The following is a 24985-nucleotide window of genomic DNA, read 5'->3' as shown; positions in this document are numbered from 1 at the left end:
AGAGGAGGTGATACCTCATTGTGGTTTTGATATGAATTTCCCTGATGATTAGTGATGTCGAGTATCTTTTCATGTACGTGTTGGCCATCTGTATGTCTTCTTTGGAAAAACGTCTGTTCAGATCCTCTGCCCATTTTTTATCAGATTATTTTTTTGCTATTGAGTTTTATATGAGTTCTTCATCTCTTTTAGATATTAACTCCAATCAGATATATGATATAATATTTTCTACCATTCCGTAGGTTGCTTTTTCATTTTGTTGATGGTTTCCTTTGCTGTGAAGAAGCTTGTTAATATGATGTTCCGCTTATTTATTTTGCTTTTGTTGCAAAATGAAAAAATTCATCCCTAAGACTCACATCAAGGAGCTTAACGCCCATGTTTTCTTCTAGGCGTTTTATGGTTTCAGTTCTTATATTTAAGTCATTAATCCATTTTGAATTAATTTTTGTGTATAGTTTAAGATAGTGACCAGTTTCATTCTTTTGCATATGACTGTCCAGTTTTCCCAACACTATCGAAGAGACTGTCCTTTCTACATTATATATTCTTGGCTTCTTTGTTGTAAATTAATTAACTACATATGCGTGGGTTTATTTCTGGGCTCTCTATTCTGTTCCATTGATCTATGTGTCTGTTTGTACAAGGAATTTTAACCTGTGGTCCATAAGTGGTTTTCAGAGAAGTCATAGAAATTTTATGCAAAATTTAGTGTTGTATGCATTTGAGATTTTTCTTTTTTCCTGGGGAAAATATCTCAAGTTTTTAAAGTACATTCTTTTTAAAGTATATGTATTTTCCAATAAACCAATGAGAAACCTCCTCCATGACACCAGTGTACTAGGCATTGTGGCTTATACAGAGTATTTAAGATGGTACCTGGTCTTGAGGAATTTGATACATATGTAACTATGGATATTAGTATAGTCTCAATTTGGAGATTTACATGAATCAGAAAAAGTGTAATTATGGAACATTTGTTATCAGAATCTTGTGAGGAAATAGAAATGCAGATAATGTAGTACTTAAAGTGTCAGGAAGAAGAAAGATATAGCCAGAGAGTAGCTTGTGCACACTGCCTGTCTGGTCTCTATCCCAGCCAGTGAGGCAAAACTCCTTTGTTTCTTCTCTATTCAGCACTTTTTAAGGAAAAATACAACCCCTCCCCAACCCACACAAATGGAGGGTTTATTATGCTCCAGGCATCTGGAGGTAGAAAGATGAAAATAGTGTAGGGTCCAGTTTTCAAGACTTCATCCTTTAGTCTGAAAGACAAACACGATTCCACTCATTATGCTATAATGTGTTACATTCACGGTATGAATGAAGTGCTGTCTGCTGCTCAATTTCCATTCTTGTTTTGACCAAGCCACACAATTTCCCCAGGTGGTGGGGTTCTTGGAGTCTGCAGGCTCGGCAGCTGGCCACTTGCAGCAAGGGTTGGAGTGATGGCGTGAGGCAGCAGGCAAAGCAGGTGGAGTCTGAGGCAGTACTCCCGGCTCCCTCAGGGCCTGCCTTAAGAGTGTAAGATACCTACTGTTTCCCTGAAAATCAGACCTCGCCGGACCATCAGCTCTCATGTGTCTCGGAACATTAATATATGACCCGGTCTTATTTTAGTATAAGACCGGGTCTATATAATATAATATAATATAATATAATATAATTAATATAATGTAATATAATATATAATACTGGGTCTTATATTAATTTTTGCTCCAAAAGACGCATTAGAGCTGATGGTCTGGCTAGGTCTTATTTTCGGGGAAACACAGTAGTAGTCCTGTGTGTCCTTGTGAGGGCACTGATAGAGGTCTGAGGTTAGAATGACGTCTGTGTGTGTAGGAATTTCAAGATCAGAGACAAATGCACAGGGATGGGAACTGGTACATACCTGCCACTATTTCCCCATTCAATGCCACCACCACCACTATGGGAAAGAACACCCCCACAGAGGACCCGTTGTACCTTACTGGTTACCAATCTAGGTGTAGCTGGTGAAGATGCTCTACAGCAGAGGCCAGTGTAGACCCAGAGAACTTTGTGTGGATATGAGGGCCACCTCCCTTCTCCTCTGCCTTGGGGTCGTTTGAGGGCTCTCTCCTTCATGTAGTCAATATGCTCTTGAAAATCAGAATGAGGGGAAAGAAGTCTGAAAGGCTGAGCACTTATCTGAGCCATCCCAAAGAGACATCTGTAAGGTTATATAAAGAGGCCATTCAAATTATTGGATGACTAGATCCAATTGATTTCAGTGTTCTCCCTAACCCCTGCCACTCCTGTGATTTTGGGGGTGGGTTGATAGGATTAGGTAAGAAAGAGTAAGGAGAGCATGTCAATTTGGGAAAACATAGACCCCGCTCCTTTGCATGTGCTTATTTATTAACAAAGGAATGTACATTTTCTTAATTGCTTTCCTCTTGAAAACATTTGGTTGAGGTGCCTGCCCATCCCACAGAATCTAGAGTTCTCATCAGTCTACATGCACCAAGCTTGAGCTCTGTCCTAGTTTTTAACTTCAGCTGATGTACCAACATGGCAGCAAATGTGTAAGCAATTGCAAGAACCATGCCACAGTGGTTTGTTGAATCTCAATAAATGATCTTTCCTTTCAAGAAAAGCCTCTTTATTCGCTTGATCACTTGGAGTGCTTTTCTAAAATACTTGGATTTGGCAGGCTTTTTTTGATGCTGAGGTGCCCACAGTGAACTGACTGTGGTTAAACAGCTTGGAACACTGGAATTGAATAGGCTCTGGGCACATGTGCCAAAGGATGGCAAGCCAAGTCATCCTGCCTCCAGTGCCAGCTCTGACGAGTTTCAGTTCTGCTGTCGCCTCCACTCTGGATGCCTCTCTAAGTCACACACATTTCTTCTGCTTTTTAGTGTCACAAGTTTCCAGTCTGGATGTCAAATTTCCATTAAGATCGCAGCTGCCATTACTGGCTGTCCACCATGCGCCATACATTGTCTAGGCATTTTATGTATGTTTCCTCAATCCTTAAGACAAGCCTGTGAGATGGGTGAGTATCAGCCCTATTTCCAAGTGAGGAAATGGATTGTGCCTGTAGAGTAGAATGAATTTCATTTTCTGGAGTTAAGTGCCTGGAAGATTAAGTTAAGATAATATGTAAAATGCCTAATACTCTGTCAGTAAGTGGATTGCATTTTCTCTATGAAGTTCTGTTTGGCTTTGTGGTAGTTTTGTCTCCATTCTAGGGCCTAACTGGAGAAGAATTTGGCAAACTTTTATCTTGGCTGTGGGCTGGATTGTAAAGACCTTTAGAACCCTAATCATGAAAAGATTATGGTGCCCCCTCCTGGGGTACTCCCGATGCGACATTAAACTATAAAGTAAGGGTGAGCGAGTTCAACACAGTTGTGTTTTCTCCTTCAAGAGGACTACTTTAATCTTTGTTCTGAAATAGCAAATATCAACCCTAAGAATGTTTCTCTCTCTCTCTCTCTCTCTCGCTCTCTCTCTCACAGTGCTCCTGTCTGCTGGTGCCCTAAGTATTTGGTATGCACGTTGGGTAATATAACACCAGCCATAAGAGAATTTAAAATGTTATTTATGTTTATTGCGAATAAGTAGGTATGGTAGAAGATTTACATGTTTGTAAATTCAAAAGAGAATGGCTAAAAATTATTATATTTATCTCTTTGGGGGTAACCAGTCAACACAAAATTTTGCTCGGCAGTTGTGTTAGACACTGCAGATGATGGGAAAGGAGAACAAAAGTCAATTTCTGCCTTCATTGTGTTTACAGTTTTCGCGGAGGGAAAGGAGGAAACGTTTTTGGAATGCTTCCTAGGTACCAGTCCTTCAGCATACACTGTGTAAATGCTCTTCACCACACCCTTGCATTATTTCCACTTTATAAACAAGGATACCGATGTTCAGAAAGGTTAAATAAGGTCATAGCTCTTATCTTTTGGTTTCCAAACCTATCTTCTTCCTGCTTCAGGAAAAAGAGAATAAGAAATACTATTGGTTCAGCTTGAACTCTTCCTTCCTCCTCTTTTTCTTCAGGGCCTGGAAAAGAATGCTTATGCTTCCATTTGCAGGTTGGATGTCACCTCCCAGGTAGTCTTCCTCGGTTGGCTTTTTCCTTCCCTGTCTCCATAGAACGTTGCTCAGACATTTAGCCCGTCCCTGTCTCCTGTAATCTACACAACTCACCTCTTTGTTTAACCCTCATCTCCCTTCCTTACCTTTGCACTATGAAGCCAGTGCTTCATAAATATCTGTTTCATATAATGAGTAATGATTGTATATAATTCAGGCTATAAGTGCAACTAGAGTTCAAAGAGACTTTATGGAACAGACGGGAACTAAGAGTCTTGCGGCATCCGAGTAGGTTTTACTCTAGAAGAGAGGAGGCTAGCCATACCAGATTGGGAAAGGAGGGGACAGGGACATAATCAGAAGCTGTCACATGGAAAGAAGCATTGCTACGTAGTTCCTGTTAGGAAGTAATGTGAGTTAAATTTGGACACCACATTTATTATTTCAGCTCTTTGAAAACTTCCCCTAATGATATCGCTTCTTTTGTTTCCTCAAAATTAATTATCTTTTTGTAGCTATGGTAACTCATTTGAAGCTCTATTATGCTTGTAATCTGTACACATTGAAGTATTTGCTTCAGCATTCTAAACATTTTCCTGCATAGTCAATAAAAATTCTGTATTTACAATGTTCTCTTCCTTCTGGTGAAAATTGGCCTTTCCCTTTAGATTTCTAAAGATGACTTTAAAAAGAATTAGGAATGACAGCTTGACTAATAAATTACCATAAGTGACCATCATTTTTGTCACAAACGTTCATGCCATTATTTGTATGTACTAACACATTTCTAGGCAGTTTTTACTTTGAGAAATTTTGAACACATGACACGACACATACCACCCTGGTTTCCCCAATTTTCCCAGCTCCGAGGACCCCTGCACACACACTCCTGAGCACTCCCTCACCTCCTCACCTCCCTTTTGGACTCCTGTAGTTCCGTGGGACACCCTCTGTGCCTCTTGCCTGGCTCTGGTTCCGCCAGTTACAATTCTGTGTTTGTGCCTGTCCTTTTGATGGGCTGCTGCTTACTTCTTCGCTAGCCTTCCTAGCTCAGTCTTTCTGCTTAGTCTTAGCCTGTTTGTCCTGTATGTCCTGTCTCTCTCTCTTTCTAGGAGTTTTGCATTTGTACCCCAGGTCACCTGGATACACAAGATGGTCCCATGTTTTCTTCTTGTCTTTGGTCAGAGTATTGTTTAACCTTTGAATCTTTTTCTTCATCTGGAAAGTGAGGCAGGCAACACCTACCCCTCTGGGTGGCTGGATTAGAGAAAGATGTGGCCCTAACACCTGGTACATAGTGAGTAAGAGGCTGTAGCTCTTTCTTTCCCTTTGGCATGGTAAATCTTTTTTAAACATTTGTTCATTTATTCAATAAACATTTATGGAGTTCCTGCTTTGTACTGGACTTCGGGATATAGCAGGGGCAAAAATAGACTAAAATCAGACTAACAACATCTAAGGCAGTAAAAAAATGTGATAGCATGAAAGTTTCTTTTTTTGAAGTCCCTGGTTCTTCTTAAAATGTTTGTTCACCTATAAAATAGTGATAGGTTAAGAATAATATAACTAATACAGAAAGAAATTATGTTAGACTTAAGTCTCCTTTTAAAGCATTTGCAACCATTTGATTTTTGTTTGTGTTCTCCAGGTACAGAATGGCTTCCTTAGTGAAGTCACAGCGTTGTGGAGATTACAGGCTGGGCTGGGTTTCTGTCTCTGAAATGCCTACACTGGTTGTGTTAGGCAAGCTGGATCTTACACAAGAAACTGCGTGTGCTTGTGTAATTGCGGAAGGGTTAGTTAAACACACTGGAGGTGTTGTGTGCACCAGAAAAAATACACATTGGATACCCTGCCTTATCCTCTTTTTAGGCTTTGGTCAGGACCTTGTATTCCAGACTGGGTAAAATGAAGCAGACGAGAAAACACTCAGATTTCATTTCAGAATCTGCAGCAGCTGGAGTGAACGTCAAACAGATGGGCTTTTCCACCCTGATTATCCTAACTTCCTAAATTTAGAAATACATGCTTTAAAAAAATGTAAATTACCCAGGGGGTGGTGTAGCACATGCCAGGCAGTGCTAACGAGTGCAAATAGATGTCAGCTGCTGACTGAGATGAATCTCAGCTCCCACTTCTAGGTCTCTGTTATTTCGTTCCCTTAGATTTATGTCACTACTTTCCTTTCTGAAAATGTAGTGTCAAGCCTCTTTCTACATGTAGATTAGTATTATTTTAAAATGTTGAGGTTTATATGGTATCATAAACCCAAATAGTGTTTAACCTGACTTATTACTCAAAATTCCTTCAAACTGGTGGAAAAGGATAGGAAAGAGACATTAGATGAGAAGTGTCTTGTTTCTTACCTTTGCAATTACCTAGCTGGGTGAATTTGGGCAAGGCACTTCCTATACTATACGAGGTCGGACAATTAAGTTCGTGATTTCATCCTAGAAAAAGTGCTACATACCTCATTGCTGAATATCACTACGGTCACCTTTGAAGTACTCTCCTTGGGAAGCTATGTACCGATGCCAGTGCCTAGTCTACCCTTCCAAGCAATTTGCTCACCTTTGCTCTTTCAGCAGTCTGACTTTAGCAGCAGTGTGGAGGATGGATTAGATGTGGACCTGGAGGGAGACAGGGAGATCAGTTAAGAGGCTGTCGTACTAGTTCAAGATCATGTGAGATTCCTCATAAACATTGATAACTTAAGTTTGAGTCCAGTAAGAGAGACACATTCTCAATTAATCTTTTAACAACTTGGCATGATTGCTACTTCAACGCCCTCCCTGCTGGACCCCCTGCTCCAAAAAAAGTGAAGACTTGTAAAGAGAATGTTTTCTTCTCAGAATGGGGGAAATGTAAAAAGGCAAAAATGTTAAATTTGTGGGAGTTTCATTAGTATACGGATATAAATATGTAAATAATTGAAAGGTTGTTAGTGTTGTATTGAGATTGAAATCGAGCCATTTGTGTCTATTTTCTAGTTCTAGTGTTGGTGACCAGGCGAGACCTTAGAAATCTGGATATCATGGTAACAGAAGAAATTAAATTTCAGTTAAACAATACTCATCTGAGCACCAACTAAATCAAACCACCTTTTTTTTTTGTGTGGGGGGGACAGGAATATAAACCATGAATACGTTGAATAAAGCGTGTAAGATCATAATGTAGCACTTATTTGGGGATTTTATGAAAGGTTTGGGAAATGTCATAGGAATAACCTGAGAATAAGAGAATTTCAGTTTCACCCTTGAATTTATCTTGAGAGACTAACCACTGATGGTTTGACAGTTTCTCCATATCTCTCAGAAGTCCCCGAGAATCTCTGATGATCTCTTGGCCTCAAGTCTCTTTGAGATTCTAATTAAGTTGTATCTTGCACTTCCTGGGATGGATACTCGCCCACCATCCTGGGAGAAGGGGGGCAGTGCCATTACTCCCCCCTTTTCTCCTCTTACCCTAGACCCCAGCGGAAGTACATTAAGCTAAGTTAGCAGCCCTCTTAAGTATAGCTTCCCTCCCATCCTCCACAGGGGAATAGTTTTTAAAAAATTAATGTTCCATTTATTTAGGGTAATTTTGGTATGGAAACAAAACATGATTTATTTCTTAGTTTAGTGGATGTAATTACAGATTTTGCTGATACCATGATTTTTGTGGGTAGTGTGGACGACGGTAAGCTGTCTGTGACTAATTACCCATCATACCACGGGAAAAAAGGGCCCTCCGGTGGGCACTGGTGATTTTTAAAAAAAATCTACTTTGATAAGGTAGTTTAAAAACAAAAATCTGCATCTATTTAAAGTACACAGGTAGATAACAGGTATATATATTCATGAATCGAGCACTGTAGTCAAGACATGGAACATTTCTGCTGCCATGTAAAGATTACCTGTCTCATTTTGCATCCGTCTCTCCCTCAGCCGCCAGGCTCAGGCAACCACTGATCCACCAGCTGCTGCTGTGTGTTAGTTTGCATTTTACAGAATTTTTGTAAATGGAATCGTAAAACACGTACTCCTTTTGTCTAGCTGCTTTCACTCAGCATAATGATGTTTGAGATCCATTCATGTTGCCGTGTATATGAGTAGTCTATTGCTTTTTATCGCTGGCTGGAACCCTCTTGTAAGGATATACTACAACTTGTTTTTCTGTTCTCCTATTGAGGAAAACTTGAGTTGTTTCCAGTTTTGGGATTACTATTATATGAGTCTTTGTGTGAACATATTTTTAATTTGTCAGGACGTAAATAGTTATAAGTAGAATGGTGGTTGTTCAACTTTCTAAGAAAGTGCCAAACTGTTTTCCAAAGTAGTTGTACCATTTTTTTCACCCCACTACCAGTGTGGAAGAGTTTTAGTTTTTCACGTTGTTGCCAAGACTTGATGTGGTCAATTTTTAAAAATGTTAGTCATTCTAACGTGTGTGTAGTGATTTCTCATTGATTTAGTTTGTATTTCCCCGATCACTAGTGATGTTGAGCATCTCTTCATGTAATGAGTGGGCATTTGTATAGTTTTTCTTTTCTTTTTTTTTTTTTTGAGAATTTTTATAACATTTTATTTGAGCCATACTGGTGACATATGTGCCAGGGAGCAAGATCCCAAATGCTCTAGAGAATATTTTTGAAGCTTCTTTTATGCATTAAAGATTAAGGAGGGAACTGTAAGGAAGATTACCTGAGGGTGGGAGAAAACAAGGCAGGGATCAGATTACTGGATAGTGAGCAAGATTATTTGCCTTTGACGGGGTGTTACTTTTGACGTCTCAAAGGTGTGTTAACCTGGATGCACAAGAGCAACGGACAGGGCTTGCTTAAAAATCTTTCACTGAAGAAATTATGTCTGGGGTGTGACTACCCAGCATGACCTGCCCAGTTAGGACTTTATGATCAGATCACCCAGTGAGGTTACTTTCCATAGAACTCTCCTTTTTTTTTTCCATCTACAATTTCCCCTTTTGGTCATAACCTGAAGGATGTATTGATAACCAACCTTTTGATTGGATAACGTGGTCTCACATCACTGGGAAGGCTCACTTCTTGGAAGTTTCAATATCAACATTGTCTTGTTAACTGTTGGGGATGGGGCAATACTGTAACCATGGGATCTGAGTTGAGGCTGAATTTTCCCCATTCACTATATTGTTTGATCACACCTCATATGCATGCACAGCTATAACTTTACCTGTAAACACTGGTTTTCCTGTATCCCCCAAATTTTGATATGTTGTATTTTTCATTTGAATTCAGTTCAACATGTTCTCTAATTTCCATTGTGGTTTCTTGTTTAATCCACGGGGTTCCTTAAAAGTGTCTTATTTAATTTTTAATCATTTTGGGTGTTCCCTCGCTCTATTATTTTTATTGATTTCCACTCTAATTGTTTTTTGGTCAGAGAATATACTCTGTATGATATCATTCCTTTTAAATTGATGGGAACTTGTTTTATTGGAAAATACATGTTCTCTTGCTGAATGTACCATGTGCACTTGAAAATAATTTGTATTCTGCAGTTATTGGAGGTCAAGGTGGTTGATGATGTTGTTCTGATACTCTTTTTTCATTATTTTTTTGTCCAGTGTTCATTGGTTGCTGAGACAGGGGTGTTAAAATCTTCTATGACTTTGGAATTATTTGTCTCCCTTTAGTTCTGTAAATTTTTGGTTTATGTACTTTGAGGGTCTGTTATGACGTTCATATGCATTTATGACTGTGACATCTTCCACATGAATTAACTCTTTTATTATGAATTTCTCCTCTTTATCTTTAGACTTACTCTTTATCTTTAAGTCTATTCATATATTATTATAACTCTTAGACTTCTCATACTTACCATTTTCATGGTCTGTCTTTTCCCATCCAATTATTTTCAGTCTATCTGTGTATTTAACGCACATCTCTTGTAGATAGCATGTACGTAGTCTTGGTTTTTAATATGTTCTGTTAAGTATCTGCTGACTTGTACGCTATTCCCCCTTTCATTATTGTTTTTTTATGTGATTGCTCTAGAACTTATAATATGCATCCTTAACACTCATGGTATAATTAGATTTAATATTGTACCATTTCATGCAAAATGTAGAAAACTTACAAACTTAGAAGTCCATTTACTATAAGTCCCACTGTCCTTTATGTGATTGTTATCATATGTCTTATACCTACATATAAACCTAAAAGACAATTTATTGCTAAATGGTCATATTTATTTTAAAGAGGTTAAGGGAAAGATATCATTTTATATTTATCTAGATGATAACTATTTCTGATGCTTTTCATTCATTCATGAAGCTTCACTTTTTCCTCTGCATAATTTCCCTTCAGCCTGAAGAACTTCCTTTTAGCAATTTGTATTGTGCAGGACTTCCTATGACAAATTTTCTTATGCTTCTTTGTCTGAAAATGTCTGATTCTCTTTCATCCTTTAAGGATATTTTTGCTGAATACAGTATTTCTTTTCTTTTTTTTTTTTTTTAATTTATTAACTGTGTTTTTTTCCAGGACCCATCAGCTCCAAGTCAAGTCACTGTCCTTCAATCTAGTTGTGGAGGGCGCAACTCAGGTCCAAGTCCAGTCACCATTTTCAGTCTAGTTGCAGGGGCCACAACCCACCATCCCATGGATGGGAATTGAACCGGCAACCTTGTTAAGAGCATGTGCTCTAACCAACTGAACCATCTGGCCGTCCACCAGCAGCTTAGCTGAAGTAGTTGTCTTCAATCTAGTTGTTGAGGGTGCAGTTCACTGGCCCATATAGGAATCGAACCGGCAACCTTGTTAAGAGGGCGTGCTCTAACCAACTGAGCTAACCGGCTGCCTCTTGTATGTAGTATTTCTATGTTGGCAATTTTTTTTTCTTTTATTACTTTAAAGATATTGTTCAAGTGTCTTCTGGCTTCTGTGGCTTTGGATAAGAAGTTTGAAGTCATTGGAATCATTTCTCCGTGTATGTAATGCTTCATTTTCTCTGACTGCTTTTAAGATTTTCTCTTAGTTTTTAAAAACATTTTCATTATGACATTCCTAGGTGTAGTTTTCTTTGGATTGATTCTTTTTGGGTTTAGATAAACTTCTTAAATCTGTAAATTTATGCCATGCACCAGATTTTGAGAGTTTGTGGTCAATTACCTTCAACTATTTTTCCTGTTCTATTTGTTCTCCTCTTTCTTGGAATACAGTTACTGTATGCTAGCATTTTGAAATTGGCACACATATCTCTTAGAGTTTGTTCATGTTTAGATTCTGTTCAGTTTGGATGACTTCTATTACTCTGGCCTAAGTTCATTGATTCCCCCCCTCCCCCCATTTCTTCCCCTCACACCCATGTTCTGCTTTTAAGCTTAACCAGTAAACTTTTTAATTTCAAATATTTTCTGGTTCTAAAATTTTCATTTTGTTCTTTTTTTCTATTTTTTTTTTTTACTGGTATTTCCTATATGTTCATCCATTACAAATGTATTTTTTTTCCTTTGTTGAATGTAGTTATCATAGCTAATTTAAAATCTTTGCCTGAAAATTCCAGGGTCTGCTTGATATTGAGGTACTCAACTATCAGTTGTCTTTTTCTTTGAGAATGGATCAGATTTTAGCCTGTGTGTATGTGTGTGTGTTTGTGTGTGTTTGTGTGTGTGTGTGTGGAGTAATTTTAGATTATGTTCTTGACATTGTGGATATTATGTTGTGGAGACTCTGTTGCTGTTATCTTGCTCTGAAGTATGTTGATATTTTCCCCCCTTTGAAAGCAGGCATTTTCATTGTCATGCCTGTGCTGGTGGTGGCTCAGATCTCATTTCAGGCTGTCTCAGGTCTGCCCTGTACATTTGTAGTTCAGGGTCAGCCAGAGACTTGTGCAATATTTATACAAAACTTTGGCTTCTCTGCCTCTCTTCTTTGCAGGGTTTCTCACTCGCTCTCTGGTGGCCTTTGTTTCTTTGGACCATGATTTCTTCCTCTCGTAAGATGGTCAATTTTTCTAATCGAGTTTTAGTCTCCACATGCTGTGGCTGTAGTGGGCAATGGCTCATATTTCAGTTTGGACTAATACATGCTTCAAGGGTCTGCCAGAGACATAGGCAGAGTTTTTATACAGAATTTAATGTTTTCCTTCTCTGGTTCTCTCTTTTCCAGGGTTTTCCCTCACTGTCTGGTAGCCCTGGTGTCCCTGAGCTCCTTTTCCTGGTTCTTCCAGTTATGAGGGAGATAGGTTTTCTTTTTAATGGGAGTTTAGCTTTTTAGCACCACTGCCAGAACTGTGACTGTTCTCAGGACAAAGCTGCAAACTTGAAACTCAGCTTACTTCTCCAAAATTTTGACTTCCCTTCCAAACATGTTGACTTTTGTTCACTTGCCAGAGCTCTCAGGTAGTTTCTATATGTTGTCCAGAGTTTATAGTTGTTATGTTTGGGAGGATTAATTTGTTAGAAGCTTACTCTTCTGTACTGGAAGTAGACTTTGCAATGATTTCTTTCCCAAGTACCTACTTAACCTCTAAGTAGGGAGGTTTGTTTAAATGACTTCTTGGTAAAGAAAACTAAACTAAAATAAAGGAAATAACTGACTTCTTAGTTCATTTTTAACTAGTATGATTTCTTGAGCTTAAAATTATGTTTATTTAAGGTAACCAGATAGCCTTTTTGGCTACCTCGCTTGAGTACTGAGAGAAGCATTGTGGTGTTTGCTAAGATAGAAATGGTTCCCAATCTTCTTGCCTTTGCCTTTTCTGTCGTGTTTATCATCTCTATTGCTTTTAAACAAGGATGCTGGGGGGAATCCCTATTGAATATCTGGCCTCATGACCTTCCACTTTGCCAGAGGAAGCCCTATTCTTGTGTATACTCTGTGTACCATGCAGGGATGTCCCTTGGCTCTAAGTCCAGCTGGCTCTGAAATAGGAATCTGAAGGAAAGGAAAACCAGCTGATACCACACAGGGCCCCCGAGGGCAGCCTGTAGGATAACTCTTCTCTATAATGCCTCTGCTTCCCCTTCATGTGTCAGTTCTTCATCTTTTCTTTCCTTGTGTTTGCTCTTTACTCTTCCTCCTCTTCTCATTCTGCTTATTGGTTGTACTAAGTTAATACACCAAATTATATCAAAATAGTATCTTACATTTCTTAGTCAGTAAAACATTATTTTGCCTTTTAAATTGTCAGTTTAAGTTAAAATCTAGGTATTATGAGGTATGACAATTAAATTCTTGAACTCATCCAAGAAAAAGTGCTACATACCTCATTGTTGAATATCACTACGGTCAATCACCTTCGAAGTACTCCCCTTGGGAAGCTATGCACTGATGCCAGCGCCTAGTCCACCCTTCAGTGTAATTTTGGAGCTCTGTTTCTGGAATGGCCATCAGAGCTGTCATTGTATTACACTTGATGTCCTGAATGTCATCAAAATGTCTTCCTTTCAATATTTCCTTTACCTTTGGGTAAAGAAATTAGTCATTGGGGGCCAGATCAGGTGAGTAGGGAGGGTGTTCCAATACAGTTATTTGTTTACTGGCTAAAACCTCCCTCACAGACAGTGCCGTGTGAGTTGGTGCATTGTTGTTATGCAAGAGCCATTAATTGTTGGCAAAAAGTTCAGGTCATCTAACTTTTTCACGCAGCCTTTTCAGCACTTCCAAATAGTAAACTTGGTTAACTCTTTGTCCAGTTGGTACAGATTCATAATGAATAATCCCTCTGATATCAAAAAAGGTTAGCAACATTGTTGCAACAACTTCGCAACTTAATTGTCAGATCTTCATAGCTATTTCATTTAGACGTTAGGTCTCTTGTAGTACCTTTCTTTACTCAATTTGTGGGGTAGCTGAAAATAGTGTGACAAAACAGTAAAAAGTGAAGCAAAAAGGTCTATGGAACCTCCCAATTATTTGGGAATGGAAAAACCCGGAGAGGCTTACAGTGAAACAAAATAGCCTTTTTCTGTGTTAATTCTTAAAATCTTCATTTATTATTATTAATTTTTGGTAGTCACATGGGTATTTCAAATAGTAATATGGGAGAAGGTATTGGATAGGGAGAAAGCTTTGGTAGTAGAATTTCAAATATTTTACTCTAAGACTGTTGGTTGGCCTGTAGGATTTACAGTTGTAGAGATAGAACCCAAGTAGGTTAAGGAATGTAAACTCTTCATGCTCAGAAGGGCATGTTTATTTGTAAAGGTAGTTAAGCCCCAATTTAGGATAACTGTAGGTACTTATTTAGAATGACCAAAAATGTAGGAAAAGAGGTCTATAGGGGACAGTACATGCTCAGTTAGTGTTCAGCATTGTTGGCTGCTTCTTCCTCCTAGAAACTCCTTGATTCTTATTTTCCTGTTTCTCTCTCTTTTCCTCTGACTACTCCTTCAGTTTCTATGCAGGATCTTTCAACACTCAGATTTAGACTGTGTACTGCAGACAAGTGCGTGTCAGGGGGAGGAGTAGAGAAAAAGAAGAAAATTGACTTTCTTGGAAAGATTTCACCGTGGAACTTTATTATTTGGTTTTAGATATTGGGGAATTCATAAAGCCAACTGAAATGTGTTTTGGATTATCTGTTGCTGTATTCGTACTGACCTTTATTTCAGATTATAAATGTGGCTCTTCGATTTTCTTTTGTGGATACCTGAAATAATCTTGAGTAGGCTTTGTCTTGCTTTCTTTAGTTTTTTTTTTTTTTTTTTAACCAAGAAATATGTATTCTTCTGGCGGGAAGTTGTTAACGATTCCAGGCCACACTGATTCACTGTATAAAGTTGATCAAATTAATCTCTCACAGGTCTCCGCTTCCTTATCCATATAATAAGCTAAATGGAGTAGATAAGCTTAAAAGGTCCCTTTCACTTTTGATTCAGTGATTAGGGGGACGTTAGGGAACTTTGATAACGCTATTTTAGTAGAGGATATGAACCAGGCAAGCATACCTTTCCTGAGGGAAGAAGAGGAGGTAGTGGATGTGAATTATATATTTGGGTGGCTTGACTAGAAAAAGGAGAGAAATTTGACTAATTAGAGGAGGCAGCAGGTTCAAGAGAAAATGTTCAAAATAACAATCGATATTTGCCTTTTTGAAGGCACAAAGGAAGGGATCAAAGAAAAGGAAGCTCTTGAAATGTGAAGTGGTTGAATGATGGCTCAAATGAGATATTGGTGAGAGGTTGACAGATGACTTAAGGCAAGGAAGGAGTTACCCTGTTTCCTGTAGGATGGGAGAGAAAGATGGAAGGATAGGTTAAAGGATGGACACTCTAGTGTGGTAGAGAGAGAATCCTTTCAATTTCTTTTAGTAAAGATGAAAAGTGAGGTGTTTGCAAAGAGTTGGAAAGGCAGGATGGAAGAAGGAGTTTAAGAAAGATAGATGAATCTTTGGAAGAGCTGTGAAAGTTAGTCTACTAGGAACTCAGTGAGAGATGAACAATGGAGTACCTGTTGGAAGTTGGACAGTGAATTGTAAAGCCAACCTTTTTTGTTCATTTTGTTTTATATTTTTATATTTGTGATTTTTGTTCCCCAAAGGCTCTGGTGTCAGTTGGTCACTGGTACTGTATGTAGCACCTTGCTTTGTGCTCACCTTTTTGTGACCCGATTTCTCAAGAACCTCCTTATGAATCAATGTTTAGAAAGCATTCTGTCACTTTGAGGCTATAAAAGAAAATGTGATTAAAAGAAAATTGATCTTCAGTGGGCAGTCTATTATGAAGTACTATGTTGTAAGTTTATATTTCATATATGGCTTAATGTAGCGTTATACATGAGGAGCCAATTTGACTTTTTTATTTAACAAGTGATGTAGGATGAATAGAAAAATTGAATATTTTTCTAGACTTTCTGCTCTGTCACTCCTTATGGAAATTTTTCAAGAAGCTTATATTTGTGCTGCTTTTGCTTGTAGCCCTGAAGACGTGAAGGAACCCCTTGTAGCTTTGTTTCAACCACTGATTGAATATAGAAAGGGTGTGAGATGAAATTAACTCTAAGATTGCTACGTTCCATGTGATTCAAGGGGGCACATACTGAGTAAGTTTAAGATTACAGACATAATTGTGATAGGTACTTTACAAAACGGTTTTATCTCTGTAATTATCTATACCCTAGTTATTCAATACTACATTTTGAAAGTATTCACTCTTTTAAAAATAGTCTTACATATCTGATTTCCCTTTTTAAAATGTTATTTTAACCATTTCTTATTTGGAATAAGTTATATATTCACATGGCTCAAATTTCAAAAAAATAAAAAAAAATAAAAGAATACTTAATGAAAAGTTTTCCTGGGTCCCATTCCTCCAATTTGTCTCTTTCACAGGCAGGCAGTGTTGTTAAAGTGTCATTCTAGAGTTATTTTAAGTGTATACAATCAAATACGTTTATAACCCACCTCCAATTTTTATACAAGTAGTAGCACACTATGCCTGCATATTTCCTGATTCCTTTTTTTATGTCTGCATAACATTTCATTGCACCGTTATACCATAATTTGTTCTCCCTATTGATGGATACTTAGATGATTTCCAGTCTTTTACTATTATAAATAATGGTAATGTGAATAACTTTATACATACATTTTTTTTTGCATATGTACCAAGGTTGCTTAATTTACTTTCAGTTAACCACATAAAACAAAGTAAATTTTAAAATGACATGTTTTGGGGGAATAAATACAGATTAAAGTGCAGGTTGAAATTTAAGGTTTATCCAGGCATCAAAAAGAAATAAAAACCATAAAGCTGCAGTGAACATCGGAGCACATACATCTTTACGGATAAATGTTTTCAGATTTTTTGGGTAGATACCCAGGAGAGGGATTTCTGGATCATATGGTAATTCTATTCTTAATTTTTTGAGGAACCTCCACACTGCCTTCCATAGTGGCTGCACCAGTCTGCATTCCCACCAACAGTGTATGAGGGTTCCTTTTTCTTCACAGCCTCTCCAACACTTGTTGTTATTTGTTTTGTTGATGATAGCCATTCTGATTGGGGTGAAGTGATATCTCATTGTGGTTTTTATTTGCATTTCTCTGATGATTAGTGATGTTGAGGATCTTTTCATATGTCTGTTGCCCGTTTGTATGTCCTCTTTGTAGAAATGTCTCTTCAGGTCCTCTGCCCATTTTTTAATTGGATTGTTTGTCTTTTTGTTGTTGAGTTGTATGAGTTCCTTACATATTTTGCATATTAGCCCCTTATCGGAGATGTTGTTTGCAAAAATCTTCTATTCGGTTGGTTGCCTCTTTATTTTGTCAGTGGTTTCTTTTGCTGTGCAGAAGCTTTTTAGGTTGATATAGTCCCATTCATTTATTTTAGCTTTTACTTTTCTTGCCTTTGAAGTCAAATTCATAAAATCCTCTTTGAACCCAAGGTCCATAATGTAGTACCTATGTTTTCTCCTATGCAATTTATTGTTTCAGGTTTTATGTTTAGGTCTTTGATCCATTTTGAGTTAATTTTGGTATATGGTGACAGTCTAGTTTCATTCTTTTGCATGTGGCTTTCCAATTCTCCCAGCACCATGTATTGAAGAGGCTGTCTTTTCTCCATTGTATGTTTTTGGCTCCTTTGTTGAAAATTATCTGTTCATGTTTAAGTGGGTTTATTTCTGGGTTTTCTGTTCCATTGGTTTGTGTGTCTGTTTTTCTGCTAATATCATACTGTTTTGATTTTTGTTGCTCTGAAAAACCTTACTTGGTCATCTGGTGGTTGAAAGTCTAATATTTTGTCTTATTTAAAAAGAAATGAATTTCGGGCTTTCCTTTAAAGAAGAGATAAAATACTTCAAAATGATACTTGTATTTTTGGGCAAATAACATATTGTGGGTACAGATAATTTTAATTCCCCATAAATGAAAAGCTAAGTTAGATCTTATGTTTGTCATATTTTTCCTTTTTTTAAAAAAATTGTATTTTGAAGTATTGGAGTATTGGACTTTATTTTTTGTAAGATATAAGAAATCTGAACAGATAAATCAATACAGAGCTGGTAAAAATCATCTTGAATTGAAGTTACAGGATGTTTGTGTTCTGGATTGATTTACAGTTCGATCATTCTTATGTTTCTCGTATTTAGCCAGTGGTCCTTAATAGCTATAAGAGAGATGATATATGACCAAACATAAATCAGTTTAAAATCTTAGGACTGTCAAATTCCCCAGGGTATTGCCTCTGATCACCTGAATAGTAAACCAATTGATGAGGTCATAAGCTGACTTGTCTTACATTTACTAGCTGTTGTACATGCTCCCTAGATATGTATACAGAGGTCCTCAAAATGTTGTTTTAGAAGTTAAAATATTTAAATAATTACGTTACATATTGACTTAAAAATTGAAAATAGAGATTGATGGTATCACAATCTTCCTGAACTTGAAGGGTTTGTATGAAGCAATTAAGAAACACTGATATTGGGGAAAGTTAGAGAGGAAAAAAGATATTGGGGATTATAATCAGTGTCTCCTACATCTTATTTGGAAAAGTAATTGTTACTTATCAGAAACTCTTTGGGAGCTCTTGGTGTTTATTTGTCATGTACAGTACCTTATATTCAGTGCTTCGCACAGTAGCACAGGAAGCCCACAGTAAATTATGACTTAATTATTATTGTTTGAAAATTTTTATAGAAGCCACATTCTAAGGCAGCTCTCTAGAGTCAGTAGGAGAACTGAAAGAAGATCACGTTTGCATCTGTTTCCTAAACTGTTAACTTAGTGGCATCCCCAGACCGAGAAATTGCCTGGTATAGTGGTCAGAATACAGACTTCCAGGCACCACTCCAGATGTACTGTCTGAGAATCAGGAACGATTTGTGATTAATGAGTAGTGAAGTCATTTGGAAACTGGTGAGGACATCCGGGAGCAGAGGGGCAGAGCGTTGTGAGAGTGGTTTGAAGAAGTGGCCAAATCATAGGCTTTGCTACCAAATTGCTCCTTGTAACGTTCCCACCACAGATATAGTGCTGGATCAGTGGTTTCCCTTGTACTTGAAATGCTAACCTGACCTGACCCAGAGCTGCAGAATTTCAGATTAGAGAGACACTTTAATCTTTTCTAAGAAGCTGAGCTTGCTTCAAGCTTTATTAACTTAGTTCATGATTATCTAAAATAGTCTTACTCCTGTTTACCATCGATAACTACTTATGTTAGTCCTGCAATAGTGAGGCCAAATGTCAGGATCCAGGCCCATATTGCCAGTTACCCGTGGGTAAGTCTACTTGGACATCCTGTAGACACCTCAAACCAACGGGCCTGTAGCTGAACTCATCCTCTTGCCCCAGAACTGATCCTCAATCTTTCGTTCTCCCAATGGACTGGACATTGGGCACATTGAGGTGCAGTATCAGGATCATTACTGTATCCCAAACTCATCTTCTAACGTTTTTGTCTCACCCTTTCCCCCCACTTTTTTCAGTCCCCTCGCCTCTTTACTATTACAGACACCTTTTTATTGCTTTGGCTGTGGTTTGCTTTCCTTCCTCCATCCCTCTTTGCACACCGTTTCCCTCTTCCAAGCCTTTAAAGCCCTGTTCAGGTGTCGTCATTTCTATGAAATCTTGTGGGTCGTCTTCAGACAAAATTAATTCCTCTCTTCTCCTTACCACTTTGCACACAGAGCATTGACTGACCTGGATTCATATGCATACATGTTTGTCTTAGACTTGCGGGCTATGAATTCCTTGGGTATTGAGCCCACTATATTTTTTGTCCTTATATTTTAAACATAGTCCTTGGCCTAGGGTGGCTTCAGGCAATGTTTGTTGCAGTAAATGGAACCAAGATTGGCAGCCAGTGCTGCTGGGCTTTGGTAATTCTTAGGAACTCAGAGTGTTCGGAATGCATATGTTTGGTTCTTTGGAGGCGCCAGAGTCAGTCCAATTGTAGACCAAAGCTTGGGCTATAGACACAGGTTGATGTGAGCGTAATTGCTCAACTTCAAATATGCCTGGCCCCATCTGTCATCAGATAGCTTTAGGGCCAGCTTTTAGGAATTCATAAAGGTTTGCTGTTTGGCAAAAACCAGCTTTATTGAGATATAATTTATACACTATAACATTTACCCATTTAAAATGTACAATTTGATGGATTTCAGTATATTTACAGATTTGTACAACTATCACCACCATCTCATTTTCGAACATTTTTATCACTTTGGAAAGAAAACTTGTACCCATTAGCAATCACTCCCCAGTCTCTCCCAACCCCTCCTTGCACGGGGTAACCTCTAATCTACTTAATGTTTCTGTAGTGTTGACTATTCTGGACATTCCATGTCAATGGAATTATACATTATGTGGTTTTTTTGTGACTGGCTTCTTTCACTTAGCATAGTGTTTTCAGGGTTCATCCATGCTTTAGCATGTATCAGTGCTTTATTCTTTATTGCTGAATAATATTACATGTGTGGATATACAGATTTCTATTTATCCATTAATCAATTCGATGGGCATTTGGGTTATTTCCCCCTTTTTGCTATCATGAATACGTCTATGAATATGTATTACAAGGTTTGTGTGGACATATGTTTTCATTTTTCTTGGATATGAATATATACTCAGGAGTGGAATTGCTGGGTCTCGTGGTAACTCTCTGTTTAACTGCCAGACTATATTCCAAAATGGTTGTACCATGTTACATTTTCCCCAGCAGTGTATGAGGGTTCCAATTTCTCTACATCCTCACCAACACTTGTTGTTATCTTTGTATTGTAGCCATTCTAGTGGGTTTGATGTGTAATCTCACTGTGGTTTTGCATTTTCTAATAACTAATAATGCTAAGCTTCTTTGCACATACTGGCCATTTGTATGTTTTCTTTGGAGAAATGTCTTGTTCACACCCTTTGCCCATTTTTAAAAGATTTTTGTTAAAATATAGCTAACAAAATATTATATTAATTTCAGGTGCACACCATAGTTATTCAACATTTATATACCTGAAGAGGTGATCACCAACTTAGTTCAGCAACCACCTGACACTGTGCCACACTATCACAATACCATTGACTATACTCCCTATGTGTGCATTACATCCCCATGACTTATTTGTTTGATACTTGGAAATTTGAACCTCTTATTCCCTTTCATCTTCCCCCCGCCTTTTAATTTCTCAATTACAGTTGACATTCAATGTTATTTGATATTAATTTCAGGTGTACAGCATAGTTGTTAGACATTTATATAATTTAAGAAGTGATACCCCTAACTGGGCTACTACCCACCTGGCACTATACATAGTTATTACCATATTATTGATTATTGAGTATATTCCTTATGCTTTACTTTACGTCCCCATGACTATTACATAACTACCAATTTTACTTATTAATGCCTTCGCCTTTTTCACCTTGCCTCCCAACCCCCTCCCATCTATCAGCCTAATAAATCTAGTACTTATCTGGCACCATACATAGTCATTACAATATTATTGACTATATTAATTATGCTATACCCTACATCGCCATGACTACTGTGTAACAACCAATTTATATTTCTTAATCCCTTCCCCTTTTTCACCCATTCCCCCAATCCTCCTCCCATCTAGCAGCCATGAAAATGTTCTCTGTATCTATGAGTTTGTTTCTGATTTGTTTGTTTATTTTCTTCTTTAGATTCCACATATAAGTGAAATCACATCGCACCTGTCTTTCACTGTCTGACATACTGCACTTAGCACAATACCGCTCCAGGTCCATCCATGCCACCGCAGATGACAAGAACCCATTCCCTTCCCTAGCTGAGCAATATTCCAATTCCATTGTATACGAGGTCTATCTGTATATTGTTTACTGGCTAAAAACTCCCTCACACACAGTGCTGTGTGAGCTGGTGCATTGTCGTGATGCAAGAGCCATGATTTGTTGGCAAAAAGTTCAGGTCGTCTAACTTTTTCACTCAGCCTTTTCAGCACTTCCAAATAGTAAACTTGGCTAACTGTTTGTCCAGTTGGTACATATTCATAATGAATAACCCCTCTGATGTCAAAAAAAGGTTAGCAACATCGTTACAACAAGTTTGTGAACATAATTGTCAGACCTCTTATATTTACCTTCTACTCTTTATCCATTCATCCATCAATGGACACCCAGTCTGTCTCCACGTCTGGCCATTGTAAACAATGCTGCAATGAACAGATGGATGCAAATATCCCCTTGAAGTAGCATTTTGGGTTTCTTTGGATAAATTACCCAGAAGTGGGATTACTGGGTCTTTCTTTGTCACTTGTTATAGCCTTTGTTTTATTTATTTATTTATTTATTTATTTAAATTTTTATTTACTTTTAAAAATATGCAAGCAGGGTTTATTAGTGATATGTTCTCAGGGAAGAGAATGGGCCTAGCCGAGATGGAGGAGCGGGGGTGAAAGGGGAGAGAGAGAGAGAGAGAGAGAGAGAGAGAGAGAGAGAGAGAGAGAGAGAGAGAGAGAGAAAGGGGAAGAGAGAAAGTGGGGGTTAGAGAGCAAGGGCAAGACAACTCAAGGGCCAGAGAAAGCTTGAGGGCCAGAGAGAGCTAGCATTTGTTTTAAAGTCTATTTTGTCGGGTATAAGTATTGCTACTCTAGCTTTCTTTTTGTTTGTTTCCATTTTCATGAAATATTTTTTCCTTATCGTTTTTCTTTCAGTCTATGTATGTCTTTTGATCTGAAGTGTTTCTCTTGTATACAGCATATATAAGGGTCTTGTTTTCTTATCCATTCAGCCACCCTGTCTTTTGATTGGAGCATTTAATCCATTTACATTTAAAGTAATTGTTGATAGATATGTAGTTATTGCCATTATGTTATTCATATTTTTGATTTTTTTTTTCCTATCTTAAGTTCCTCTAAGATTCGTTGTAATACTAGTTTGGTGGTGATGAACTCCTTTAGCTTTTTCTTGTTGGGAGCTCATCTGTCCTTTGATTCTGAATGATAGCTTTGCTGGGTAGAGTAATCTTGGTTGTAGTGCCTTGCTTTTCATTACTTTGAATATTTCATCCCAATCCCTTCTGGCCTGCAAAGTTTCTGTTGAGAAATCAGCTGATAGTATTATGGGAGCTCCCTTGTAGGTAACTGCTTTTCTCTTGCTGCTTTTAAGATTCTTTATTTGTCTTTAACCTTTGGCATTTTAGTTATGATGTGTCTTGGTGTGGGCCTCTTTGGGGTCATCTTGTTTGGGACTCTGCACTTCCTGGACCTCTATTATACAAATGTTGGTATGCTTGATGTTGTCTAAGAGGCCCCTTAAACTGTCCTAATTTTTTTCTCGCTGTTGTGATTCGGTATTTTCTGTTACCTTTTCTTCTAAATTGCTGATTCGATACTCTGCTTTATCTACTGTACTGTTGATTCCCGCTAAAGTATTCTTCATTTTGGTTATCATATATTTCATTTCTGACTGGTTCTTTTTTATGTTTTCTATCTCCATTTTTATGTTTCTCTTTGTGAAGTTCTCCCTGAGATCATTGAGTGTCCTTAAAACCAGTGTTTGGAACTCTGCATCTGGTAGATTGCTTGTCTCCATTTTGTTTAGACTTTTTTCTGGAGCTTGTTCTGTTCTTTTATTTGGGACATGTTTCTTTGTCTCCCCTTTGGCTGCCTCCCTCTGTTTGTTTCTGTGTATTAGGTAGAGCTGCTATGTTTCCCGGTTTTAGTAGAGTGACCTTATGTAGTAGGTGTGCTGTGGGGCTCAGTGGCACAGTCTCTTTCTCTTTTTTTTTTTTTTTTTTTAATTTATTGGGGTGACAGTTGTTAGTGAAATTACATAGATTTCAGGTGTACAATTCTGTATTACATCATCTATAAATCCCACTGTGTGTTCACCACCCAGAGTCAGTTCTCCTTCCATCACCATATATTTGATCCCCCTTACCCGCATCTCCCACCCCCCACCCCCTTACCCTCTGGTAACCACTAAACTATTGTCTGTGTCTATGAGTTTTTGTTTCTCATTTGTTTGTCTTGTTCTTTTGTTGTTTTTGGTTTATATACCATATATCAGTGAAGTCATATGGTTCTCTGCTTTTTCTGTCTGACTTATTTCGCTTAGCATTATATTCTCAAGATCCATTGGGACAGTCTCTCTTGTCACTTAACGTGGGTGCTCCTTGTGTGTTCTTGTGTGGGCTTGTGTGCCCTCCTGTTGTAGTTGAGCCCTGGTTGCTGTTTGTACATCAATGGGAGGGATTAATCCTGATTGGTTGTGAGGACTGGCTGTGACTACAGTGGAGGAGCTGTTGTGCAGGGGCTGACCCTATGGAGCAGGATTCGCGTTAGCAGGGCTCTGGTGCCTGCCCAGTCTGCCCTTTGGGTCTGTTGTCCCTGGAGGGGGCTGGATGTTGCTCTGGCTGGGTCCAGTGTTTACCACCAGGCCTGCCTTTCCTGGGGCCTCCTTGGAGGGGCCCCACCGCAAGCCAAGTTCAGCTGCAGCCTGTGTCCTGCCCAGGGCCACCTGGAATGAGCCACAAAGCAATCTGCAGATGGCTGACACCCATGCTTTGCTTGGAGGTGCCTTGAGAGGCCAAGCCATGAATCAATGTCGGCTATCACCAGTGTTGGGCTTAGGGCTGCTCAGCCCGAGGTATGGGACACACTGAAGACAGATGCTGCTTGTTTGTGTTCTGTGAACCTTTGAGAGATTTTTAGGAGAGTCCTTAGTGAGCCAAGCTGTTTGTGAGGAAAAGTCACTGGAAACCTCTTGTGTATTCCTGAAAGTTGGGTGAGGCAGGATCTCTGAGAATCAGAACCAGTGAAAGGTGTTAGCCAGGTTGGTGGAGACTAAGATATGGCAGCCGACTGCAGTTGCTCACTGGGAGGGGGTAGGGCTCAACAAAGAAACAGTGACTTCCACCAGCTTCTCCATCTGGGAGAAAGCTGCCTCTCCAGTCCTTGCCCTGGAGCAGACAACTCAGTTCCTCCCTGTACATATGTCCCTGGCACCTTTCAAGGTGCTGCCCCAGAGCT

The 24985-nt window shown here is 38.5% G+C and overlaps 1 protein-coding gene across 4 annotated transcripts in view; it reads left to right on the top strand.

Annotated features, from left to right (window-relative positions):
• IGSF11 (immunoglobulin superfamily member 11) overlaps nt 1-24985 on the top strand; it is a 119866-nt gene that overhangs the window by 14750 nt on the left and 80131 nt on the right. The window contains exon 1 of one of the 4 annotated variants that reach the window (XM_033134848.1): nt 2931-3022. The exons of the other annotated variants lie outside the window; for them this stretch is intronic. Coding sequence (XP_032990739.1) covers nt 2986-3022 — 37 coding nt within the window. The 5' untranslated portion in view covers nt 2931-2985. Of the gene's footprint in view, nt 1-2930; nt 3023-24985 lie in introns of those variants that run through there. 4 annotated transcript variants of the gene reach the window in all.

This window comes from Rhinolophus ferrumequinum, chromosome 2 (assembly GCF_004115265.2).
Source record: "Rhinolophus ferrumequinum isolate MPI-CBG mRhiFer1 chromosome 2, mRhiFer1_v1.p, whole genome shotgun sequence".
Classification (NCBI taxonomy): Eukaryota; Metazoa; Chordata; class Mammalia; order Chiroptera; family Rhinolophidae; genus Rhinolophus; species Rhinolophus ferrumequinum.
Note: the sequence above shows the minus strand (reverse complement) of the source record. Positions and strands in the feature narration are given on the sequence as shown.